This window comes from Aythya marila (assembly GCF_965140915.1).
Source record: "Aythya marila genome assembly, contig: HAP1_HAP1_SCAFFOLD_158, whole genome shotgun sequence".
Taxonomy (NCBI): domain Eukaryota; kingdom Metazoa; phylum Chordata; class Aves; order Anseriformes; family Anatidae; genus Aythya; species Aythya marila.
In genome coordinates this window covers 1,126,550-1,150,005 of record NW_028136675.1, presented here as the reverse complement: position 1 = coordinate 1,150,005, position 23,456 = coordinate 1,126,550, and the positions used below count along the sequence as shown (strand labels likewise).

Sequence of the window (23,456 nt, the reverse complement as noted above, 5' to 3'; positions counted from 1 at the left end):
CTCCCAAAAAATGCGTCAAGAATAGGCCCAAAGAATTGCTCCCCACAAGGATCTGTTCCTGCTTCAGTTCAGGAGGGAATGGCTCATTTTTGCATTGTGACCTGTCAGAGACCAAGGGCTAGATTTAAGACTCACCCATGGGTGTCTGCTGATAGCAGAGGCAGCAAATGGTCACTGCATTACATAGCAAGGGCTGTTCCCACATGTGACCCGTAGATGAAGTCCTTCAGAAGGGGAGTCTGGAGCTGCATGCAGAGCCCAGGATACCTCCAAGGACACGGGAGCCTGTTTGTTGTGTGCAGCAGTACCAACAGCTTGGGGACCACATGTGGGGAGTGTGGGGATGGCCATTCCCCACTACCCAAGGGGAGCTAATCTTTGAATTTTGACCAGCTCCATCCTCCTTCTGGCATCAGTGTCTATACTGGGGGAACAGCTACTGTGGATCAGCACTGGGTCATAGGCTCAGACATTTCAATACCCAGCTGCAGAAAGCACTGACTATCCTGATCTACCATAAAGCTATAACTGCTTAGAGAAGATGATGGTAGTGAACACCTCCAGAGGTCCCTTCTGACTCAGGGAAGAAAGGGCTAGACTGTGGAGTTAGAGTGCATGACAATGCTGTGTTTTGAGGCCTCGCCACTGTTTGTAATCCCTGCTCCTCAAGGTTACACAGTGAGTGGTATCATTCTCAAAATGAGTCTCTGCCCTTGGGAACCTGGAGTACAGCTGGTGCAATGATACTACAGAAAAGTTCTCAGAGACATTGCAAGACATTCCAGAATGACTGAATCACAAATTGGTTGGAGTTGGAAAAAGTCTCTCCCCGTGTTACTTGTAAATTCCCTTTAAGTACTGGAAGGCAAGAAGAAGATTCCCCCCAGAGTCTTCTCTTCTCTAGGCTCAACAAACCCAACTGGCTCAGCCTGCCTTCACAGGAGAGGTGTTCCACTCCACTGATTATTGCTGTGGTTCTGCTCTGGTCCCACTCTCTAAGTCCTATGTCCAAAATCTTATGTGTCTGTTGTGGTGGGGCCCCGGAGCTGGATGCAGAACTCCAGGTGGGGTCTCACAAGAGCAGAGAAGAGAGGAAGAATCACCTCCCTCAACCTGCCGGTCACTCTGCTTTAGATGCAGCCCAGGATACTGTAGTCTTTTGGGGCTGCAAGTGGACATTCCTGACTCATGTTGAGCTTCTCTTCAACCAGCACCCTCAGGTCCTTTTCATCAGGGCTACTCTCAATCCATTCTTTCTGGCCTGTGTTTGTGCTTGGGATTGCCCTAACCATTATGTGGGGAACAGACTGGTGTGTCTAACCCAGCTCCAACCCCCTGCCACAGGTCTTTCCTTTTCCATCAATAGAGAGGTGACATTTTCTGTAAGGGCACCTCAGGCTTTGGGGGAAGACTCTTCTTCCCTTGTCGTTGCCACGTTCCATCCTCTGGCGATATTGGCCCCCCTCCCTTCTGTGAGTGCAGTGAGGGAGTTTTGGGTTGTTTGGCTGTGGGCTGTGGGTGCCCTGCAGACTGTGCAGGATCCAGCCTTCCTACTCCTCATCAGCCTCCTTGCTGCTATGCAGCCTTCTCCCTGCCTCCTGCAGCTCGGTCCCCTGCTGCAGGAGGTCCTCCAACTGGGCTCACCTTTGGCAGGCAATTCTACTGCCTGTCCCTGCCCCAGGGGAAAGGCCTGGGCACTTCCAGCAGCCTGAGGTCTGCACGGCAGCCTCACTCCTCGGCAGCTCTGTCTGGGTGGAGGCATCAGCCACCGCTGGGGCAGGTGGTGCTGGTGGCCCAGCTGGAGCTGCAGCCTCTGCCCAGAGATGAGTGGCTACCGTTCTGCCTCGAGGATCAGTGGGGTGCATGCCCTCAGGCTGTGCAGGCCTGGGGTGCAGGTGTACCTGGTGCCTCCCACCCTTTGTTGGATGGCCCTCCCTCACTGGGTGCCCTCCGTGCACCTCCTGGGCCAATGGCTGCACCAACAACAGCACCAACCAGACCCACTCCGTTTCCCCACATTGTTGGCCGTGCTCCTGGTCATTGGCACTCGTGAGGGTGGGGGTGGTCGCCATCAATGCCCATGCTTTGTCAGCCACTCTGGTGAGAGCTGCAAGCTCTAGGCAGGTCTCTGTACTCCCCTGGAACTGTCCTTGCTCAGGAAACCCTTGTAGGCTGTGATCTGCCACTGCTCTGGAGAAAGTGACTGCCTGGAGCTGATCACCTCAGATGAATTACAGAGTAATGCTGGACACCGGTCCAGCACAGACTGGGAGACAAGTGGCTAGAGAGCAGCTCAACAGAAAGGGCTCTCAAGGTGCTGCTTGACAGCAGGCTCAACATCAGCCAGCAGGGTGCCCTGGCAGACAAGAGGGCAAAAACCATCTTGGGATGCATTAAGCACAGCACCGACAGATGGTCAAAAGAGGTGAGTTTTCAGCTAAATTGAGCATTGGTGCAGCCTCCCCTTAAATCATGTATGCAATTCCGGTGTTCACAATAGAAGAAAGATGTGGAGTTGAAAGCATCCAGAGGAGGACAGCAAAGGTGGGCTGGAAGGCATGTCCTGTGAGGAGAGCCTGAGGACACTTGGGTTGTCTAGTCTAGAGAAAAGAAGGCTGAGGGGTGACCTCATTACTCTTGACAACTTCCAGAGAAGGAGAAGTGGAGAGGGAGGTGACAATCTTTTCTCCCTGGTAACTGACAGGATGTGTGGGAATGACAACAAAGCTACACAAGGAGAGGTTCACACTGGAGATAAGAAACCTTTCACTTCTGTGAGGGTGGTCAAACACAGGAACAGGCTTCTTAGAGACCTGGTTGATGCCTCAGGCTTGTCAGTGTCAGAGAGGCATTTAGACAATGCTCTCATATATAGTCTCTGACTTCCGGGTTAGCCCTCAAGAGATTGGTCACTTGTACCAGATACCCTTTGAAGGTCTCTTCAAACTGAACTATTCTGTTCCATTTGGTTCAATTTGTTTTGATCCACTTAAATTCTATTCTATAAATCTAGACAGCCCCTAGCCTGTGTCACAGTAGGGCAGTTGTCCACCTCAGAAGCAGAAATGGGGTTTTGTCCTTGTTGGACATCATGCAGTTTCAATTGGCCTATCCCTCCAACACTGTTATTATTGGAAAACGGAATACTGTGGGGGATTGTATTGAATCCAGGTAAATGAGACCCACTCCTCTCCTTTCACTCAGAGATGTGGTCATTTCATCCTAGGAAATATTGCAGGTGGTCAGGTATGGTCTACCCTCACTTTCAGTCACCTTCTTATCAATACTCCAAGCAATGAGATCCAAGAGGACATGCTCTGGAAAAGACTCCTCAACCAAAGTAATACTAAGCAAGCTTTAGCTCCCCAGCTCATCTCGTGGACCTTCTTGAAATCTGCATGCAACTTTTGCAGAGGAATGTTTTATGGCAATGAGCTTTTCTGCCTTTCAGGGCTACTGACAATGAGGTCTCCACTAACAGCCTCCTGAACAGGCCCAGAAATGCTGCTTTGAGGTCTGGCACCTAAGTCCTCTATCTCCTTCCTTATGTCCCTCAGCTCTGACATCAGGCCAAGATGTTTCTTTTCCTTTGGGAAGCCTGGTAGCAAATTTCCAAAACTCCACGTGTGCAAAGACTTTAAAGCCAGAGACATGCTGGAGTGGACAGCAGTTGGGAACGTACAGTTGAAATGGGACGTCAACAGAGAGAGCAAACCCTGCTGTCCCCAAGGACAGAGAGAATCAGAGCTGGGATGCCCTGGACAGGCCTGGCAGGAAACAGATTTGCTGCCAGGTGTGTCTCTGCAGCCCCTGAAGGCCTCTGGCAGAGGTGAAGCTGATCCCCAGGAACAACCAGGTGCTGCTGACAGGCACTCTGAAAACTGTTGGCTTGTTCAATGACATCAAGAGGCTGAGTAAAAGTGGAGGGAGGGAGCAAACTGTCTGCAATTGCTGCCTTGGTTTTCTGCCATGCGTTTGCTCTGGATGGGGATGGCTTTCCTTCCCAGGACCAGTGCTGGCCCTTCCAGCCACAGGTAGTTTTGTGTGAGTCTTGACATCTGATGTAGCACTACAGGCCCGGTATTTGGCCATAACAAAATCAAGAACCTTCCCTGAATTGGCTTAGGCAATGTGGAGATGTCCATGAGGCCACTGCCATTATGGTCAGTAATGGAGATGTTGTAAACATGGTTGATGGAGAAGACAGAAAGTTAGCTCTCCCTGTGCTACATGACTCCATATCGTCAAGTGAAAGCAGTGTAGGTTGCTCAGAGAATACTAATGGACACTAAAAAGATTCAGTGGGGCTAAATGTAGCCATCTGCTCTCATTTCTGTTAGCCCAAGAAAATCTCCCTGCACTTAAAAATGATGCTTCTGGATGCTCCCTGGCTCCCACAATTAATCCATCAGAGCATGCAGTTACCTGCATCTGTCTCTGGCCACCTCTGGAAAATCAGCTCCCTCCTGGCCTCTGTCTCCATTCAATGTGCTGGGAGCTGAGGCAAGCAGATTACATGCAGATGCCTGGTTTGTGCCCAGGCAAGAGGAATCCTGTGGGCTTGTGTAAGGCACGGGAGGGAGCTGAACCCCCTTCTAGCTTCTGGACTGCAAAGAATGAGATGTCTTGGTTGACTAAGCTGAAACCCTTTCCTCACCAGGGGGAAGAAAAATCTCTCCAGGTCCTTGCATGGATGACCTGCCTGAAACCAGGACATGGAAAGGTGATTCTGTGTCATTCCCCATATTGTTCATCTGACAATGCATAATGACAGTGCTGGAAATGAGTTTCCTTGCCCAGTGGGAGGAAGGAACATCAGGGATTGCTTCACTTTCAAAGTCAATTCCCTTGGAGGTCCAGGGACACCTCCAGGGAGGCTGAAGGGGTCGAGACAGGGAGGCCTTGGGATGGAGCTGTGCTGCTGAGCTGGGCCAGGCTCGGGGGCCAAAGGGGATCTGCTGGCAATTAGGCAGCGCTGTAGAGAGACAGCTCTGCCCAGGAGCAGCTCCTCTGCATAGCACAGCAGGGCTGGGGGCACTGCCTGCAGGGGACAAAGGCGTCTGAGAGAAGGGAGGGAGATATTAACGGCAGTGTGGAGGCACTGTAAAAAAAAAAAAAAAAAAAGGCAGTGTAAAGGCAGTGCTGAGAGCTCACTGTGGGAGAAATCTTCACAGCTCTAACATGGTAAGTGTCTGTGTGAGGGCAGGTAATGCAATATCCTACAGGGTTCTTCTATAGCTGCCACTTCCCATGCAGGCTTCTCTACCACGGCTGGCTTCTCTAGTACAGAGGACAGGGATATTCCCTGGAATACTGATTACCTGACAAAACTGTCAGGACAGGACAGGAGGCTTCCTAATCACCAGGCTGGCTACAGGCTGTGCAGCCAGGGTGCAGGCAGGGGTGGCCAGGGCTGTGGTGCAGAGCAGGGTCCCTGCTGTGCTCCAGGGGCTGTGTGCCAGGGCAGGGCCTCTGCCGCCTGCCAGGCTCAGCACTCAGCCTGCCCGGGGAGCTGCCCAGGGTGTTGCGGGGAGAAGCTGTGGGTGGAAGGAGCCCCCACAGCAGGGCTGGGCAGAGCAGGGGCAGGATGCTCACAGCACCACAGCACCCCCAGACCATATCAGAGGGGACTCTTCAGACAGAAGATCAAGTCTGTGGCTGCCTGATGTGGTCTGGGCTTTCCTAACGCCGTGCTTTCAGGTTTCTTTGGTTCATCAGGATAGGAATGGAAACAGAGCTGTACAGAGTACAGAAGATTTGGAGTTTCTGTCACCTCAATTTTTATGAGGAACCTCAAAAAGTGCCTTCAGCACCCTCAGACCTTCATAATGCAGCAGCATCACCTTCCCAGTTTCGTCAGGGCTTGTGTGACCTGCTCTTCAGCACCTGCACACACTGAGAGGGTTCAGGACAGAGCTGAGCAGACAGCAGATGGGATGGGGTGTGTGAGCACTGGCAGGGCACAGACATGGGAACAGAAATAGAGCTCCTGGAGGGGACTCCTGCAGGCAGCAGAAATGGGCAGGGAGAAAGGGAATTGAAAAAGGAAACCCTGCTGCAGTGGACACATGGGCACCTCCCTGCTATCCCCTGCAGTGCAGGTTCCGTCCCTGAGCAACCCCCCTCAGCTCTCCTCTCCCACTGAGCAGAGCCTCTGCCCTCTGGGCTGGGGGATTCTGGGCAGGAGCTGCCTGTTGGATAGACAGAGCCCCAGAATAAAGAAGGTCTGCCTCTCCTGTCATGTGCCCTGTCCCACTGCCTGGCAAAGGGCTGAGAGCCACTGCTCTGCCATGGTGCTGCCTGGCAGGCAGCAGGCACAGCTGGGAGGGTGACCCCTTTCTGCTTGCTCATCTCTCCCTCCCGTCTCGGTCATGCTGCTTTTCCGTCCACCTCTCTGTATTGTTTGTTCTCTTGCACTGGAGGTCTTGCATATGTAAGTAATTTGGGACAGCAGGCTGGGGGGTCAGCAGAGGAGCAGATGCTGGCACTCAGGCAGAGAATTGTGTTCCTTACAGTGCACTCACCCAGCACAGGGCAGAGTGCCAGCTGGGGAGAGGGAAATATGCTACCCTGAGAAGGGAAGAATGGAAGTTAGTGCGCAGGAGCTCCATGAGAAACAGAGTGGATTTTGCTCAGATACCCTGTCCTGATTGTGCATTTTCCTCCATGGACAGGCAACCATGCCCTGAGGCATTTAATGTCCAACAGCACCTTCCCCACAGAGTTCCTTCTCCTGGCATTCGCAGACACACACGAGCTGCAGCTCCTGCACTTTGGGCTCTTCCTGGGCATCTACTTGTCTGCCCTCCTGGGCAACGGCCTCATCCTCACAGCCGTAGCCTGCAACCACCGCCTCCACACGCCCATGTACTTCTTCCTCCTCAACCTCGCCCTCCTTGACCTGGACACTATTACCACCACTGTTCCCAAAGCCATGGCCAATTCCCTGTGGAACACCAGGAACATCTCCTACTCAGGATGTATTGCCCAGGTCTTTTTCTTTCTGTTCATGATTGGAGGAGAGTATTGTCTTCTCACCCTCATGGCCTATGACCGCTACGTTGCCATCTGCAAACCCCTGCACTACGGGACAATAATGGACAGCAGAACTTGTGTCAACATGGCAGCAGCTGCCTGGGGCAGTGGCTTTCTCAATGCCATGGTGCACACTGCCAGTACGTTTTCCCTCCCCCTCTGCCAAGGCAATGCCCTGGACCAATTCTTCTGTGAAATCCCCCAGATCCTCAAGCTCTCCTGCTCAGATGTCTACCTCAGGGAAGTTGGGCTTGTTCTGATTAGTCTCCCTTTAGCTTCGGGGTGTTTTATTTTTATTCTTTTCTCCTACGTGCAGATCATCAGATCAGTGCTGAGGATACCATCCAAGCAGGGACAGCACAAAGCTTTTTCCACGTGCTTCCCTCACCTGGCTGTAGTCTCCATCTTTTCCAGCACTGCCTTATTTGCCTACCTGAACCCCCCTTCCATCTCCTCCCCATCCCTGAACCTGGGTGTGACAGTGCTGTACTCAGTGGTGCCTCCAGCAGTGAACCCCATCATCTACAGCATGAGGAACCAGGAGCTCAAGGATACACTGAAGAAGCTGAGTCAATCAGTAGTCCTTCAGCAGCAGTAAGCTGCACATGTCTCTTCACAAGGGATTTCCGATTCATCTCAGGAAACTGCTGGTCTTTGTGCTTTTTTTCTGTGATAATCTTTTTGTGTAATAATTGTCTGCCTTCACTCCACTTCTGCAGAGAGGCCTAAACCCACTCTTTTTGACCCAGAGGCCCTTGTATCTGTATCTATTGTTAAGGTATAGCTGGCTACCCCTGTCAGGTCTCTTTAATAAAAGGGTGTTTCCTCAGTGCTGGTGCCTGGACGTTGGGTTCTTCTTCCAATGTTGTGGTAAGGAACAGGATGAAGAAATTGTTTTATTATCCGGTGGAGGTCATTGCTCTATGAAGTTGCTATCCATGGCTCTATGTCCAGGTGGAGGCCAGTGAGGAGTAGTGTCCTTCAGGGCCTGTCTTGGGACCAGCACTGTTTAATATTATTATCAGTGATGTAGACAGTGGGATCAAGTGCACCCTCAGCAACTTTGCCAATGACACCAAGCTGAGTGGTGCTGTTGATACCACAAAAGGAAGGGATGATATCTGTTTGGACCTGAGCAAGTTTGAGAAGTGGGCCCATGTGAATCTAAAGAGGTTCAACAAGTCCAAGTGCAAGGCGCTGCACCTGGGCCAGGGAAATCCCAGACATGAGGACAGACTGGGAGAAGAAGTCCTTGAGAGCAGCCCTGCTGAGAAGGACTTGTGGGTTCTGTTGGACAAAAAGTTTGACATGAGCCAGCAGTGCATACCTGCAGCCCAGAAGCCAACTGCACCCCAGGCTCCATCAACAGAGGAGTGTCCAGCAGGATGAGGGAGGTGATTGTGTCCCTCTGCTCTGCCCTTGTGAGGCCTCATTTGGAGTGTAGGGTCCCCAACACGAAAAGGAAGTTGATCTGTTAGAGTGGGTCCAGAGGAGGTTCACATAGCTGATTAGAGGACTGGAGCACATCTCCAGTGAAGAAAGGCTGAGAGAGCTGGGGCTGTTCAGCCTGAAGAAAAGAAGGGTCCTGGGAGCCCTCAATGCAGCTTTTCAGTGCTTAAAAGAGTCTTATTGTGGTGGTTTTACCGTGCTGGGCAGCTAAACCCCACAACCGCTCTCTCACTCCCCCTCCTTTAGATGAGGAGGCGGAGAAGTAAAGCAAAGAACAACTCACGGGTTGAGATAAGGATAATTTAATTAAAGGGAAATAATTATAATAATTAAATAAAGACTACCATGAACTAAACAATTTAACTAAGGGGAAATAAAAAGGGAAAGGGGAAAAGGGAGGGGAAAAGGAAAAATAAAAAGAAGGGAGGAAAACAAACAAACAAAATAAATGAAAGCTATATGGAAGTGCAGAGGAAAGAAATTACTCTCTACTTCCCACAAATGAGCGATGATTGACCACGTCCTTGAAGCAAGGCCTCAACGCACGCAGCCGGTGTTCGAGAGGAGGACCGACGTCTTCTCAACGAGAGCCCACCCCTCCCCTCTTCTTCCTGTTTCCACCTTTTATTGCTGAGTGTGACACCACATGGTATGGAATATCCCTTTGATTGGTTTAGGTCAGCTGCCCTAGTGATGTTTCTCTCCTCACTTTTTGCCCACCCCCTAGGAGGGTTAGAGAAAGGCCCAATGCTGCGCCACTGCTGCTCAGCAGTAGACACAACACTGGTGTGATAACACTGCTGTTCCAGCTACAAGTACAGAGTACAGCACTGTATGTGCTGCTGCAGGGAAAGTTAACATTCCAGCCAGACCCAGTAGACTTATAAATAAGATAAAGAGTAACTTTTTGTTGGGCCAATAATGACAGGACAAGATAGAATGGCTTTAAACCAGGCCCATTACTCTCCAGAGCATCACCACCAGCTCTGGGCACTTCATGGAGCACAGGGAGGGAACAGGAGTGGCAGTTCCTGTCCTGCCAGAGGAAAACTCAGATGTCTGAGTTGTGTGGCCATGCTGGGTGAGGACTCACAGCAGGGCATTTGTGGTGCAGAGCCAGAGCTCGTGGACAGGAGGAACATTCAAGTGCAGGAGGCAGGTGGTCACTCTGGGCCAGTGGTGGAATGATTAGCGTGGGAAGGTGGCCCAGGACATTTGTCATCCCCAGCCTCTAGCAATGGCTGTTCCTAGTACTGGCTGCTCACTCGGATTTATGGCTGGGGTTTGCTGCCAGGCCACCCCCATCCTCACCTTCAGCTCCCTGCCTGTGTAGGGAAATGGCCAACCCTGTCCAATGTCTTCCCTGGACCAGACACCTTCAGACCCCAGAGCAGGGATGTCTGTGAAACCTCCCGTGGGACATGGTCAGGGCAAGGCAGGCATCAGGTGCAGGGGGAAGGGGAGAGCTATAGAGAAAGGCAAGCAAGGGGTGCCATGGGGTTCATGGCTGGGGACCATTACCCACCCTGACCACACCCTTCCCTGTGCTGTGCCTGAACAGTGGGGCCATGGAACCATGTGTGGGACAGAAGGGACAGGCCAGAGCAGGGATAGATCCCAAGTTAGGGAGAAGTGTCTATCTGCCAGAGGGTATGAAGGCCCCTCAGAGTGACCTGGACAGGATGGATCAAAGGGCAGAGGCCAATGGGATGAGGTTCAACTTGGCTAAGTGCATCCTCATGCAACGCTACAGGCTTGTGGCAGAGTGTCTGGAAAGCTGTGCAGAGGAAAAAGATCTGGGGGTGTTTGTTGATGCTCACCTGACCATGAGCCAGCAGTCTGCCCAGGTAGCCAAGAAGGCCAATGGCATCCTGCCTTGTGTCAGGAATAGTGCAGCCAGCAGGACCAGGGAGGTGATCATCCCCCTTTACTCTGCTCTGCTGAGGCTGCACCTTGAGTACTGTGTTCAGTTTGGGGCCCCTCACTACAAGAAGGACATTGAGGCCCTGCAAAATATCCAGAGAAGGGCTACAAAGCTGGTGAAGGGTCTGGAATATAAGTGCCTTGAGGAGCAGCTGAGGGAACTGGGGTTGTTTAGTCTGCAGAAGAGGAGGCTCAGGGGGGACCTAATTGCTCTCTCTAGCTACCAAAAGGAAGTTGTGGGGAGCTGGGGGTCAGCCTCTTCTTGCAGATAACTACTGATAGGATTAGAGGGAATGGCCTCAGGTTGCTCCAGGGAGGTTTAGTTTGGAAATTAGAAGAAATTAGAATTTTCTTCTCAGAAAGAGTAGTCAGGCATTGGAATGGGTTGCCTAGGGAAGCGGTGGTGTCACCGTCCCTGGGGGGGGGGGTTTAAGGAGAGGTTGGACCTGGCACTTAGTGACATGATTTAGTGGGTGACATGGGTAGTATTGGCATCTTTGGACCAGATGACCTTGGAGGTCTATCCAACCTTAATTATTCTATGATTCTATTCTGCCCAGTTGCTGTACATGTATGAGCTTCAGGGAGTTAAAAAACTGCCCCATCTCCCAGAACTCTCATGAACTCCTTTACAGTATTTTTCTTTCTATGGTCTGTTTTTCTAAGACTTTTCCTGTGCAGATAGCCCTTAGATGCAGCATGGTCATGGCAGGCATTTCTTCTGCACTATGGGCCTGTGTCTTGGTTGTAAAGAAACTTTCCCAAGAGGTCCACCAACTCAAAGAGCATATACTTTCCTCGCTCTACATCTATGAACCAGTACCTCAGCTGTTAGGAGTAAGCATGCCTCTGCTCAAGAAAGGGGTATGGTGGGTCCACACAACATACCACTCTGTGGTTTTAGCCACGTGACAATGGAGGGGACATGAGAAAATGGGCTGGGAAATCTACCTCAACCCTAGAGGCATGGGTATATAAGTTACAAGGAAAAACAATTGCAAAAGGGGGTGGAGGGGGGGGGACGGGGGACGGGGAATGGCCCTTCCAGGAAAATTGCTGCTCCAATTTCCATGAATACTCTGACCAGAACTAGAGGTGCTCTGCCTCCAATCGGGTGGAGGGACAACTGAGTTTATTGGACTGTGTGGGTTCAATGGCCTGACACATCAGACCAACAGAAGTTTAAGGCTCTTGTGGACACCAGCGCACAGTGTACTGTAATGCCATCCAGCTATAAAGGGGCAGAACTCATTTTTATTTCTGGATTGACAGGGAAATCCTGACAGTTAACTGTATTGGAGGCTGAAGCAGAGTTACATTAAGATGATGACATTAAACAGCTGTTTACCTTGCCCGGTCTCTTGGAGAACCCTTCTGTTGTGGGGTTGCTGAGGGTCGAAGAGCAGCAGATGCTGATCACTACCCCAGTGGTGCACAGGGAGCAATATTGCACTGAGACTCCCTGATTCACATTCATGAGTTGGTTTATTGACTGGAGAGACAAGAAGTGATCAGCAAGACTTGCTCACCCTTTAATAGTCCCATATGGCTAGTGTGAATTCTTGACAAAAAGTGGAGACTAACAGTGGACTATCGTGGCCTGAATGAAATCATGCCACTACTGAGTGCTGCAGTGCTGGACGTGGTAGAACTCCAATATGAACTAGAATCAAAGCCAGACAAGAGGCATGCCACGACTGATATCACTAATGTGTTTTTCTCAATCCCTTTAGCAGCAGAGTGCAGTCCACAATGACACAGGACACGGGTGAATGCAGGCAGGCACACTCAGCATTCACACAACCACAAACAACACCAGCAGCATTATCCTGATTGCCTCTCTGGCTGAGCAAGATGGAGGCCCGTTATTGGGAAATGCAAAGTGCTTGTGTGCGCAAATGCATGTGCATGTGCGTGTGCAAGGTAGATCCCTCCAGCAGCTGGGATCAGATACTCAGCTTGCCCAGGACAAGTTCCTGGCTCCCAGTCTGCCCAGATGAAGACAGTTGGACATATGAGCCCCCGTAGGCGCAGCCCCACTGTAGCTGCTGGCACACACCACCCCAATCTAACACACACTCACAAGGACACAGGCACACACACATTAAGTCCACACACTCCCATCTCTCCTGTTGTTGACTACAATGACACATGGGCCCTCTGATGCCCTGGTTCTAGCCCACCTTCTGCACTTACCCCTATGTATCATCATAGTGACCTACAGCCCTTGGCAGCAATCCCATTACTCCAAATGGTGATGTGGAAAGCTGCTGCCAGTGATACATCTGGATGGGTTTCTGCCTGGACAGTGGGGTGATAGCCCTCCCAAGGCAGTCCTGGAAGGAGCTGGGACAAGATCTTAGTTCCACAGGAGCCAGTGACTTGGATTCCCACCTGCCATTGTGCTTTGTGCTCCTCTGGGTTCATGGAGATGGGCTTTTGCTGAGCTGAGGACTCTCCTGTGATGGGCCTGGAAGCAGTCAGAGCAGGGCATGAACTGAATTATTCATCCTGACATCATTTCCTTGGGCCTTTATTTTGTTTGCAGATGTCCTTCTTATCACACAGCCTAACATAATCCAGCAAGAACATAATCCTCTGGAGGCATCTGCATGTGGAGGTCATATATGTATGATTGTGGTATTACATAAGATATGACAGCAGAGAACTCAAATTGCTCTTCAGAAATGCATCACGGTTAGGGGAAAAGCTGTGCTGTTGCACGGGCCATGGCTTCCTTCAGGGCCAGCATCACGGCCTTGTTTCTAAGACTGTAGATGAATGGGTTTAAGAATGGGTACAGGACACTGTTCAGCAAAGCTACAATGCTGTTGGTCTTCAAAGAAACGTGATCTGAGGAGGGTGCATAGAGAGCAATGCAGCTGCCATAGACAATGGCCAAGGTGGTGAGATGGGAAGAGCATGTAGCAAAAGCTTTTCTCCTCGCAGAGGCTGCTGGCATTTGTAGAATACAGAAGAAGATACTTGTGTAAGATGCCACAGTTAAACACAAGGAAGACAGCACAATAAACAATATGAAAACTGATTCTGTTTTCCAAAGCAGGGTGACATCAGAGCAGGACAGTTGGAATAAGGGGGTGTTGTCACAAAAAAAATGCTGGATCTTGTTCAAACCACAGAAAGTGAGCTGGGAGAGCAGCACCAGGCGGTAAATCAAGAATATGAAGCCCGTGACCCAAACAGCAGCAACCAGCTGGATACAGAGCTGATGCTTCATGATGGCAGCATAGCGCAAAGGCTGGCAGATGGCAACATAACGGTCAAAGGACATGACAACAAGGAGAACAAACTCTGCACCACCCAGTGCAAAATAGAAGGAGGACTGGGCAAAGCAGCTGCCTACTGAGATTGTTTTCCTGCCAAAGCTCAGAATCACTAACAGCTTGGTGCTTGTGGAGGACGTAAACCAGATTTCCAGGAATGCCAGATTGCCAATGAAATAGTACATGGGGGTTTGCAGGCGGTTATCCACACACACCAGGAAAACGATGGCTGCATTCCCCATCACTGTTGTCAGGTACATGAGTAGAAGGACCAGGCAGAGAAATAACTGTAGCCTTTGATCAAGCCCTGAGAAACCTGTGAGGATGAATTCAGAAACAACAGTTCCATTGCCTGTTCCCATGCCCAATTTCCATTCATCCTGCTGAGGCAGGAACATGGCAAAAGTACAGGTACAATAATTTCATGGTCTGGGCAGGAGGCTATCTCCTTCCTTCTCTCTTTCCTTGCTTGCAGGCTTCCAATACAACAGAGAGAGGGACTTTTGTGTTTCACATATCAAGAAGAGCCCTCAGGGAATTTCTTGTTTTCTTTCCACCTTTGTCCATCAGCCACAAATGATTCTTTCTCAAGAAAAATGGACCAATAAGGGGTTGTTAGCGATTGCACCCTGTTCCTGGGAAAGTCCACATTCACTCAGAACAATTGCAAACATCCATCATAACAATATTTTAAAAGGAAATCTCATGTCCTGAACTAATACATAGGTGCTAAACCATCAGTTCAAATACGTACATTGAAAGTTATTCTCTCTCCTCTTCAGTACTTGCCTTTTTGGACTAGCAGCAGCTGAGGATCCCTTGATTTCAAACTAAGAAAACTTCAAGTACCTCTTTTGTAATGCCCTGCTTTCTTCTACATCATCTTCCTTTGCTTCTTTAGGAAAGAGGGAATACCAGTAGTTAGCATAGTTTGCCTTTTTCAGAACTGTAAATTAAGGCCAGAATTCATTATGGTCCCACCAGATCAGTGGAAACAGATCTGTCACACAATCTCATTTGACCTCATTCTGTGTGGAAATGCAGTTGTTTCCAAACAGTTGCTCTTCTCTCTTACTATCAAAAGTCCTCACCTAAATGCCTTATGTTCCCAAGAGGTGTAAAAATCTTGTCATCTTTAAAAGTTTAAGGACAGTCTTGTTGTACGAGGAGGAAGCGCCTAAAAACAAATAAATAAAAAAAATAATTTAAAAAAAAAGCAAAGTGCCATGTACTACTGTGTAGGTTTATATTTCAGTTGTCTAAAAGTCACATCCTCCAGGTTGAGCAATTTAACTTACCCCCGTCCTGTCAATGCTGAGAGAGAGAAGAGCATCTGAAAGAGATTCCTTACCTTTATTTGTCATGACAGTTCTAGGCTGGGACGACCCAGCCACGAGCACTTTCTCTTGTCTGCATTGACCGTTGGGGGAGCCTCGGGAGAACAAGTTATTACAGGCACCAGGAATGAAGTAGGTGAAACTCATTACTGAAGTCTCTAGTCTCTGATGATTTTAGTAAATTATTCTCTTCTGTAAATCAAAGTACTCCTCAAACAGGAAAAAAACAAACAAAAACTTACTGAAGAAAGACAGACATTTTCTCCTTCACCTTTCCCTGTGTGTTTAGAAATAGAAAGGATCAGAGCAGATGACTACAAAAGGAGAACACCTCAAAATGCAAGGGTGTAGGAGGAGGAGATGATGCATTTGAGGCAGAAAAGTAGTTTCTCAGTGGGCTGTATTGTCCCCTCAGGACCTGTCCCAGAGCAGAATGGGTGCACTTAGGCAGGAAAATGGAAAGCTCAGAAGTGGGGAGTACAACCATGTTTGCATGGACATTTCAGCCTGGGGTTTGGGCTGCTTTTAGAGCCCAGATAACCTGCCTTGCTCTTTGCCTCTAGACTGGCAAAGGGGAATCTGTACACTGGCTTCATCTGGAAAACTTCTTCAGATTAAACCATTGTCTGTAATTGTTTTAGCTGAAGATTGGCCCAGTCACCAACAGCAATATGTTGTGGTTTAGACCTGACAGGCAGCTAAGCACTGAGGGGATCTGGTCAAGGACCTTTTCCCGTACAAAAAGGGTAAATAAGCATGGGAGGTAGTGATGGGAAACAAGTCTGGTCAGCCACATTAATCATAAGATCACAAAAACATAGAAAGATTTGGTCTCAAAGGTACCTAAAACATCATACAGTTCCAACAGCCCTGCAGTAGGCAGGGGTACATTGCATCAGACCAGGTTGATCAAACCCCATTAAACCTGGCCTTGATGAATTCCAGGAATGGGGCACCCACAACTTCTCTGGTCAACCAGTTACAGTACCTCACTGCCCCCAGAGAAATCAATTTCTTCTGAATATCCAGTACAAAACTACCCTCTTTTAGTTTAAAAGCTACCTCTATCTTGAATGGAAATGCAGGACAGGAAGACCCACTGGGCACAGTTGTTTGTGCTGCTGCTGCACAGAAGACGTACGAGGAACGGCTGAGGTCACTGGGCCTGTTCAGCCTGGAGAAGAGGAGGCTGAGGGGAGACCTCATCGCAGTCTACAACTTCCTCGTAAGGGGTTGTCAAGAGGCAGGAGACCTTTTCTCCATTAACAATAGTGACAGGACCCGCGGGAACGGGGTTAAGCTGAGGCAGGGGAAATTTAGGCTGGACGTCAGGAGGGGGTTCTTCACAGAGAGGGTGGTTGCACACTGGAACAGGCTCCCCAGGGAAGTGGTCACTGCACCGAGCCTGTCTGAATTTAAGAAGAGATTGGACTGTGAACTTAGGCACATGGTCTGAACTTTTGGGTAGACCTGTGCGGTGTCGAGAGTTGGACTTGATGATCCTTAAGGGTCCCTTCCAACTCAGGATATTCTATGATTCTATGATTCTACTAAGGACAAGAGATATGCATCCCAGTCTGTCTCAGGAGCCTCACACTGAAATGTAGGTGCACAGGGTTCATGTGCAAGCCTGATACATGAACTCCTCATTCTGGTGGAGATAGTCAAGGAAGAGGAACACTCTTTTGTAAGCACCCAGGAAAGAAGTGCACAGCATCTGTCCCAGTCCATGTCTTTTCTACCTCGTGCAGCTACTGAAACGGGGGACAGTCACCTTAAAGGTCTATGTCATGCTTTTCTGATCCATGCAGATTTATCAGATACCCAAAGGTATCAGAAATGACCCCAGAAACCAATGTTTGGGTTATCTCATCTATTTTTATTCACAGGCCCTCATCTGCATGGTACCTCTCCTCCAGCTGGATCCCTTCCTTCACATCTAATTCCTTTGCCCCCAGTGGGCTGCATCACTTCAGTACTTTGGCAACTTGGTTGGCCATGTTGCACCTGGGCTATTGCTCATGGTGGGGGTTAAGAGAATCTCCTTTCCTCTTCTTGTCTCACACCTGGCTTTCTCGTCTGGAAGAAATCTCAGCTGATGAGCTACAGACTTCAGAAAAATGTTGTCTCTGTGAAACTCCAGAGAAATATCCTCGTCAATCAAAGTGTTCATCAAGCAAGGATCTGTGTGGGTTGTGTTTGCTGAAAGATGAGAAGCAGACAGTCCTGGAATTGTGATCATTGGTGGGCTAAAGCAGCCCTGTGTTTCAATTCTCTCCTGTGCTGAGGAAGGATGCTGCCAGCTGACACTGAGCAAACCAGAACCTTGGTAAGGAAGCCTCTGAGACATGGGTAGAGAAAGGAGTAAAAGTTTTATTTATTCACCCCTGAATTTTGATAGAGGGAACTTGATTTGATTAAGGTACTCATTAAAGGTGCTGTTTATATTTTTTGTGTGTGAAAGTATTGTGTGATATGTTACAAGAAAGATGCATGATATTGTTCAATATACAAGAAAAACATGGTAATATATATATATGGTAATATACATAGGCTAAATGTAGTAATATATGTATCATGTATAGTTCTTTAAGTTATAGGATGTTCTAAGGAAAGTAGGAGGGATCTGGGACAAGGGAACTACAAGGGGCAACTGCAGACTTGAGTGGAGAAGTCTGATGTCAGGAGAAGTGATGCAAGTCCTAGGGGATCAATGAGAAAAATGGTGAAATCTGGGGAGGTGAGGAGCAAGGTTGTCTCTACAGGGTCAAACTTCTCCTACCTGTCCAGACCTCCTTAAGAGACCTCTAGGCCTTTCTGTGTCTTAATAAGCCCCAAAGTGAAGTTGATGCTAAGTCTATCAACTTCAGCTCCTGAGAGCAGAATGATGAAGTGTCTCAGAAATTCAAAGTCAGAAGCCAAACCCCAGAGTTCTTCAAAGCATTGATTGGTCGCAATGAGGGCCATTTCTGAAAAAGCCCCATGGACACCTTAGAGCACTGTGGTGGCAATTGGAGGCCATGATCAGAGGTAGGCCAAGGCCCTGTGCAGGTGGCTCTGAGGCTGAGAAAATGCTGGCATCCTTCACACAGGCATCCACACCCATCAGCTTTCATGGGGCCTGTCAGATGACCAGACACAAGGAACCTCACCATGATCTTCCAGGCTATGTGACCTTCCTGATGGACTTTCAGCTCCTCAGATAGACAAAACCAAGCCACACGACTGTCTCTCTCCAGTCATGTACTCAGGCACAAGACATTTGACAACCCACTGCCAAGGCTGCTTCTGAATGGGTCTTTCAGGTACTTGGGCAGAGGACATCACAGAAGCACCAGGTGCCTTCTGCTGGCCTGTGAGAGATGCTGGGAGATGTGAGCCTAAAAGTCCATCTGGCAGCCCAGAGGTGAGGGTTGACCTGGCAGCTACTTCAGAAAGATAGGACCACCCAGTGCCTTGCCCAGACATGCTCCTGATGCTGGCCTCTCAACTCCAGAGGCAGAAGTGAGCTCACAGTCCCCACCAAAACCAATTGCTTCCTGCTGGAGTCAGAGTTTCTAAGGCACAATTGACACCCTATAAGAACATCCAAACCCGGCACCCTCCTTGACACCTGGCACCTAGCAAGATAAAGGCAAGGTCATTTTCATCTTCCAAGGCCATGCCCCTCCTGATGGCCTTTCTGCTTCTCTGATGGACAGAAGACCCCTGTGTGCAAGCTCTGTTAGGTACTCGGTCAGGACTGACCTTGAAATAAATATTTACACTAGCTTCATGTCAGTGTCTCCTCAGTTACTTATGACAGCTAAAATGATAAAAGTATACACCAGCCATATTGCTGAAGGTGGCACATGATATCCTCAGTCAGAAGTGCCCTGACACCCACCTGCACGGCCATGGGCCTCCTGCTGCCTCTGGAGATCCCTAGGCACAGCTGACCTGAGCAGTTCATCCCCACCAGTCTCTGGTTAGGGTTTTATTATGTGCTTTGTTATGGGACAAGGGTTGGTGCTAAGGCTGGCAATTTAATGCTAGCGATTTAGGGCTAGGGATGAGTGCGATCAATTGGATAAGACTAATGGTAATGGGTTAAAAACTGGCTGGATAGCCAGGCCCAAGGAGTCATGGTGAATGGAGTTAAATCTAGTTGGAGGCCGGTCACTAGTGGAATTCCCCAGGGCTCAGTACTAAGGCCAGTTCTCTTTAGTACCTTTATTGAAGATCTGGATGAGGGGATCAAGTGAACCCTCAGTAAGTTTGCAGATGACACCAAGTTAGGTGCATATGTCTATCTGCTCGAGGGTAGGAAGGTTCTGCAGGAGGATCTGGATAGGCTGCACCGATGGGCTGAGGCCAACTGCATGAAGTTCAACAAGGCCAAGTGCCGGGTCCTGCACCTGGGGCACAATAACCCCAAGCAGGCTGGGAGAGGAATGGTTGGAGAGCTGCCAGGCAGAGAAGGACCTGGGAGTATTGGTGGGTAGTCGGCTGAATATGAGCCAGCAGTGTGCTCAGGTGGCCAGGAAGGCCAACAGCATCCTGGCTTGTATCAGAAGCAGTGTGGCCAGCAGGGCTAGGGAAGTGATTGTCCCCCTGTACTCGGCTCTGGTGAGGCCGCACCTTGAGTACTGTGTTCAGTTATGGGCCCTTTGCTACAAGAAGGACATTGAGGTGTTCAAGTGGCTCCAGAGAAGGGCAATGAAGCTGGTGACATGTCAGGAGAACAAGTCCTACGAGGAGTGGCTGAGGGAGCTGGGATTGTTCAGTCTGGAGAAGAGGAGGCTCAGGGGCGACCATATCTCTCTCCATAGGTACCTGAAAGGAGGCTGTAGAAAGGTGGGCATTGGTCTATTCTCCCACATGTCCTTTTATAGCACAAGGGGAAATGGGCTAAAGTTGCGCCAGGGGAGATTTAGGTTGGATATTGGCAAAAACTTCTTTACGGGGAAGGCAGGAGGAGCATGGCCAGGAGAGATGTGAGATTTGGGGGAGGAAAGAGGAGCTTGGACAGCAGAAGCTAACTATTTTGAAGAGGTAAGAATATTCAGGAAATGTTGATCCTACCATAAAGCTGACTTAAAGCAGCCATGTAAGGGCCTTACCCTATTTTAACCTGTTACATTAATACCTAAATCTAAATGCCACTCCACACCCTGATAGAAATCCACCGCTCTAATTTTTTACCACAATATCCCTTGAAGCCAAAATTAGTCCATAACCTCTTTCCGTTACCTTTCCTCTATTGCTTATCCTGATCCCTGCATTTCACTATAGCATTAAAATGCTCTATTTAACCCTGGTCTTCTTGCAGACCTAAACAAAACCCTCAAACAAACAGCTTGCCCATACCCTAACCACAGACCTGACACCACAAGCAGAACACCAAACCCTTCCACTAAACAGCTACTTGATCTCTCAACCAGCAAGGTTTGCCACGGTCTCTAATGCCATACAAGAACAACTAACTTCCAAAGCCTGTCTTCCTGTGCATTAACCTGCTCACCTTTAACCCTTTTCCTAACCCTTAGCATAGGTTCTTGTTCCCTTGGGTCAGGTCAGGAACCGTGAGATTGCTGTGCAGTCACATGGCATTCAAAATGAATGTGAGGGGCCATGGATTTGATCAGCTTGTAGGCCACAAGGAGGAGATGTGTGGGAATACTCTGATGAGCTCAGTTCTGCCTCAGGATCTCACGAACCAGCAGGAGGAATTGGCCTATGAAAGGGACTGTGAGGTCACTTCTGTCTCTGCAGTTGATAGGACAGCAGCAGGAACATGTCACAGAACGGGACTGTGAGGTCATTTCTGTCTGAAGTAGTTGACAGCTCACACTCCTACCTGGGATTTGTACTTTTCAGCTGACATCTGCCAGTGCTCCTGGTAGGCCAGCAGAAGGCACCTGTTTGGCATGCTGACTGTGGGATCCCCTCTGCCTACATACCCAAGAGGACCGAGACAGAAAGAAGGCCCACATATGGGTTGTCCTGTCCCTTCTGTTTGAGTCCATAACTGGACAGCAGGAGGCACAAGGCTTGGGTTTGTCTACACAAGAAGCTGCAAGGCCAGTAGCAGGCCTTTTGGTTTGGAAGATGCTGGTGAGGTGACTTGGGTCTGGTTGGCTGACAGGCTGAAGAAGGCCAATGGGTAGGGAAGCCTACTTCAGGACTGATTTCCACCCAGATGAAACTTTCCTTGGTAGTAGGAAAGAGTAGGAGAGAAAAACCTGCCAGACAATGCACCTTGGAAAGTTGGCTCTGGCCATGAAGAGGAAGAAATGTCCCTGAAAGAGTTGTGCTGTGGTGCTAGAGGTCACCCAAAGAGTTTCTTTGATCAGACACTTTGATCAGCTTTGTGTTTCAAGGAACAGCTGGTGAGGGTTGACAAGACTTTGGTGAAACCACGGAAATGCCAGCATGAAAGCAAGGTGGGGAACAGAGATGGGTGTCTGCAGGTTTCCAGGAAATAGGGCAAAGTGTGGGGCAGCATAGGAAAGTCTGGAGAGGACAAAGAGGTGGGTGCTGTCAAGAAGGGAAGGCCACAGCAGCCCTGACTTTTTTGTCCCCTTGGATAGAGCTTCTAAGGAGATGAAATATAGTCATTGCAAGGGGGCTCATTGCTTTCTTAAGACCCTGTGCAGAGGCAGGAAGGTGTCATACCACTGTTCTTCTTAAGGCATCACACTGCCCACCACACACCACAAACCCCCAGCAGGAGCCCAGAGCCAGACATGGGAAAGCAGGACATTCCCTTCTAGTGGCTGGAGTCAGGACCTGGCCCTTTTACTTCAGCACAACAAACCCAGACTTTTCTCAGCACAGTGCTTTGACTATCTGTAATCATGGCCTCCAAATATCTGCCCTAACAAGTCCCTGAGGAGAACCTCTTGGTAACGGCCCTCAGTGGGGCCCATTAATACTCCAAGTCACTTCAACTTTTCCTTCTGACTTTACTTGCTCAAGCAATTTCATCATTCTCCTCTCAGTACCTGATATTCACATACTGAGCACCAAAATCCACCATGGAACTCATTACAATGCAGAAACTCCTAAGCAAACATATGTCTTCCATAGTGTTATTCAAGTCTTCAAGACTTGGACAACTAATTGGAGAGCTTTCATGGTGTAGTTAAGGAGGATGATTTCAAAAAGCACCTAATAAATATCTCTTCTAATTTTAAAGGATGAATTTTGTTGCATTTCAGTTTTGAGCATCTTTCTTCAATTGATATTAATCCAGGGCTTCTCCTATGGAGACATCCATAGCGAGGAAAAGCAGACACTTGAGGTTTGACAGTGCATGGGCAACCTTGCTCCTCAGCACCCCAACCCTGACATTTCTCTCATTGGCCACCTGGCGCTTGCATCATTTTCCCTTACTCCACACTTCTTCATTGAAGTCTGCAGCTGGATGTTACAGCCCCCTTGCACCACCTCCCACCTGCTTTCCTTAGTTGAAGCTTAGTTCAGCTTCATTGCCCTTCTCTGGACTCTCTTGAGCCCCTCGATGTCCTTCTTGTAGCGAGGGGCCCAAAACTGAACACAGTACTTGAGGTGCGGCCTCACCAGAGCCGAGTACAGGGGGACAATCATTTCCCTAGCCCTGCTGGCCACACTGCTTCTTATATAAGCCAGGATGTTGATGGCTTTCTTGGCCACCTGAGCACACTGCTGGCTCATATTCAGCCGACTACCCACCAATACTCCCAGGTCCTTCTCCGCCCGGCAGCTTTCCAACCACTCATCTCCCAGCCTGTAGCTCTGCTTGGGGTTATTGTGCTCCAGGTGAAGGACCCAGCACTTGGCCTTGTTGAACTTCATACAGCTGGCCTCAGCCCATCGGTCCAGTCTATCCAGATCCTCCTGCAGAGCCTTCCTACCCTTGAGCAGATTGACACACGCACCTAACATGGTGTCACCTTCAAACTTACTGAGGGTTCACTTGATCCCCTCATCCAGATCTTCAATAAAGATACTAAAGAGAACTGGCAGTAATACTCAGCCCTGGGGGACTCCACTAGTGACTGGCCTCCAACTAGATTTAACTCCATTCACCATGACTCCTTGGGCCTGGCTATCCAGCCAGTTTTTAACCCAGAGAAGCATATGGCAGTCCAAGCCATGTGTAGCTTGTTCCTTCATAAGAATGCTGTAGGAAACAGTGTTGAAAGCCTTATTGAAATCAAGGTAGACCACATCCACAGCCTTTCCCTAATTTGCTAAGCACGTCACTTTGCCATAGAAAGTGACCTTTCTGTTAGTGACCTAAAGAACCTTGCCATTCTCAAACCTTTAAGTCACTGTTTCTATTGTTGCAGAATCTCTTGGAATCTTCTGTTACATTGGTTGATGATTAAAACACAGGATTGTCACACATTCTGACAGTAGAGTCCAACACCTTCTTCCCCGAGTCAGAAGGGACCTCTGGAGA

At 49.2% G+C, this 23,456-nt stretch overlaps 3 protein-coding genes across 3 annotated transcripts in view; 1 reads left to right on the top strand and 2 right to left on the bottom strand.

Annotated features, from left to right (window-relative positions):
• The window catches only part of LOC309891582 (olfactory receptor 14A16-like), a gene marked incomplete at both ends in the record, with an annotated part of 49,968 nt that overhangs the window by 24,399 nt on the left and 2,113 nt on the right, over positions 1-23,456 (bottom strand). The gene's annotated exons all lie outside the window — the stretch shown is intronic.
• LOC309891546 (olfactory receptor 14C36-like) lies at positions 6,698-7,633 on the top strand (the record flags this gene model as incomplete). Its single annotated transcript, XM_082785906.1, has 1 exon — positions 6,698-7,633. The coding sequence occupies one exon, from the start codon at positions 6,698-6,700 to the stop codon at positions 7,631-7,633; it is 936 nt and encodes a 311-aa protein (XP_082642032.1).
• LOC309891615 (olfactory receptor 6E1-like) lies at positions 13,106-14,053 on the bottom strand (the record flags this gene model as incomplete). Its single annotated transcript, XM_082785962.1, has 1 exon — positions 13,106-14,053. One exon carries the CDS (start codon positions 14,051-14,053, stop codon positions 13,106-13,108), a length of 948 nt encoding a protein of 315 aa, XP_082642088.1.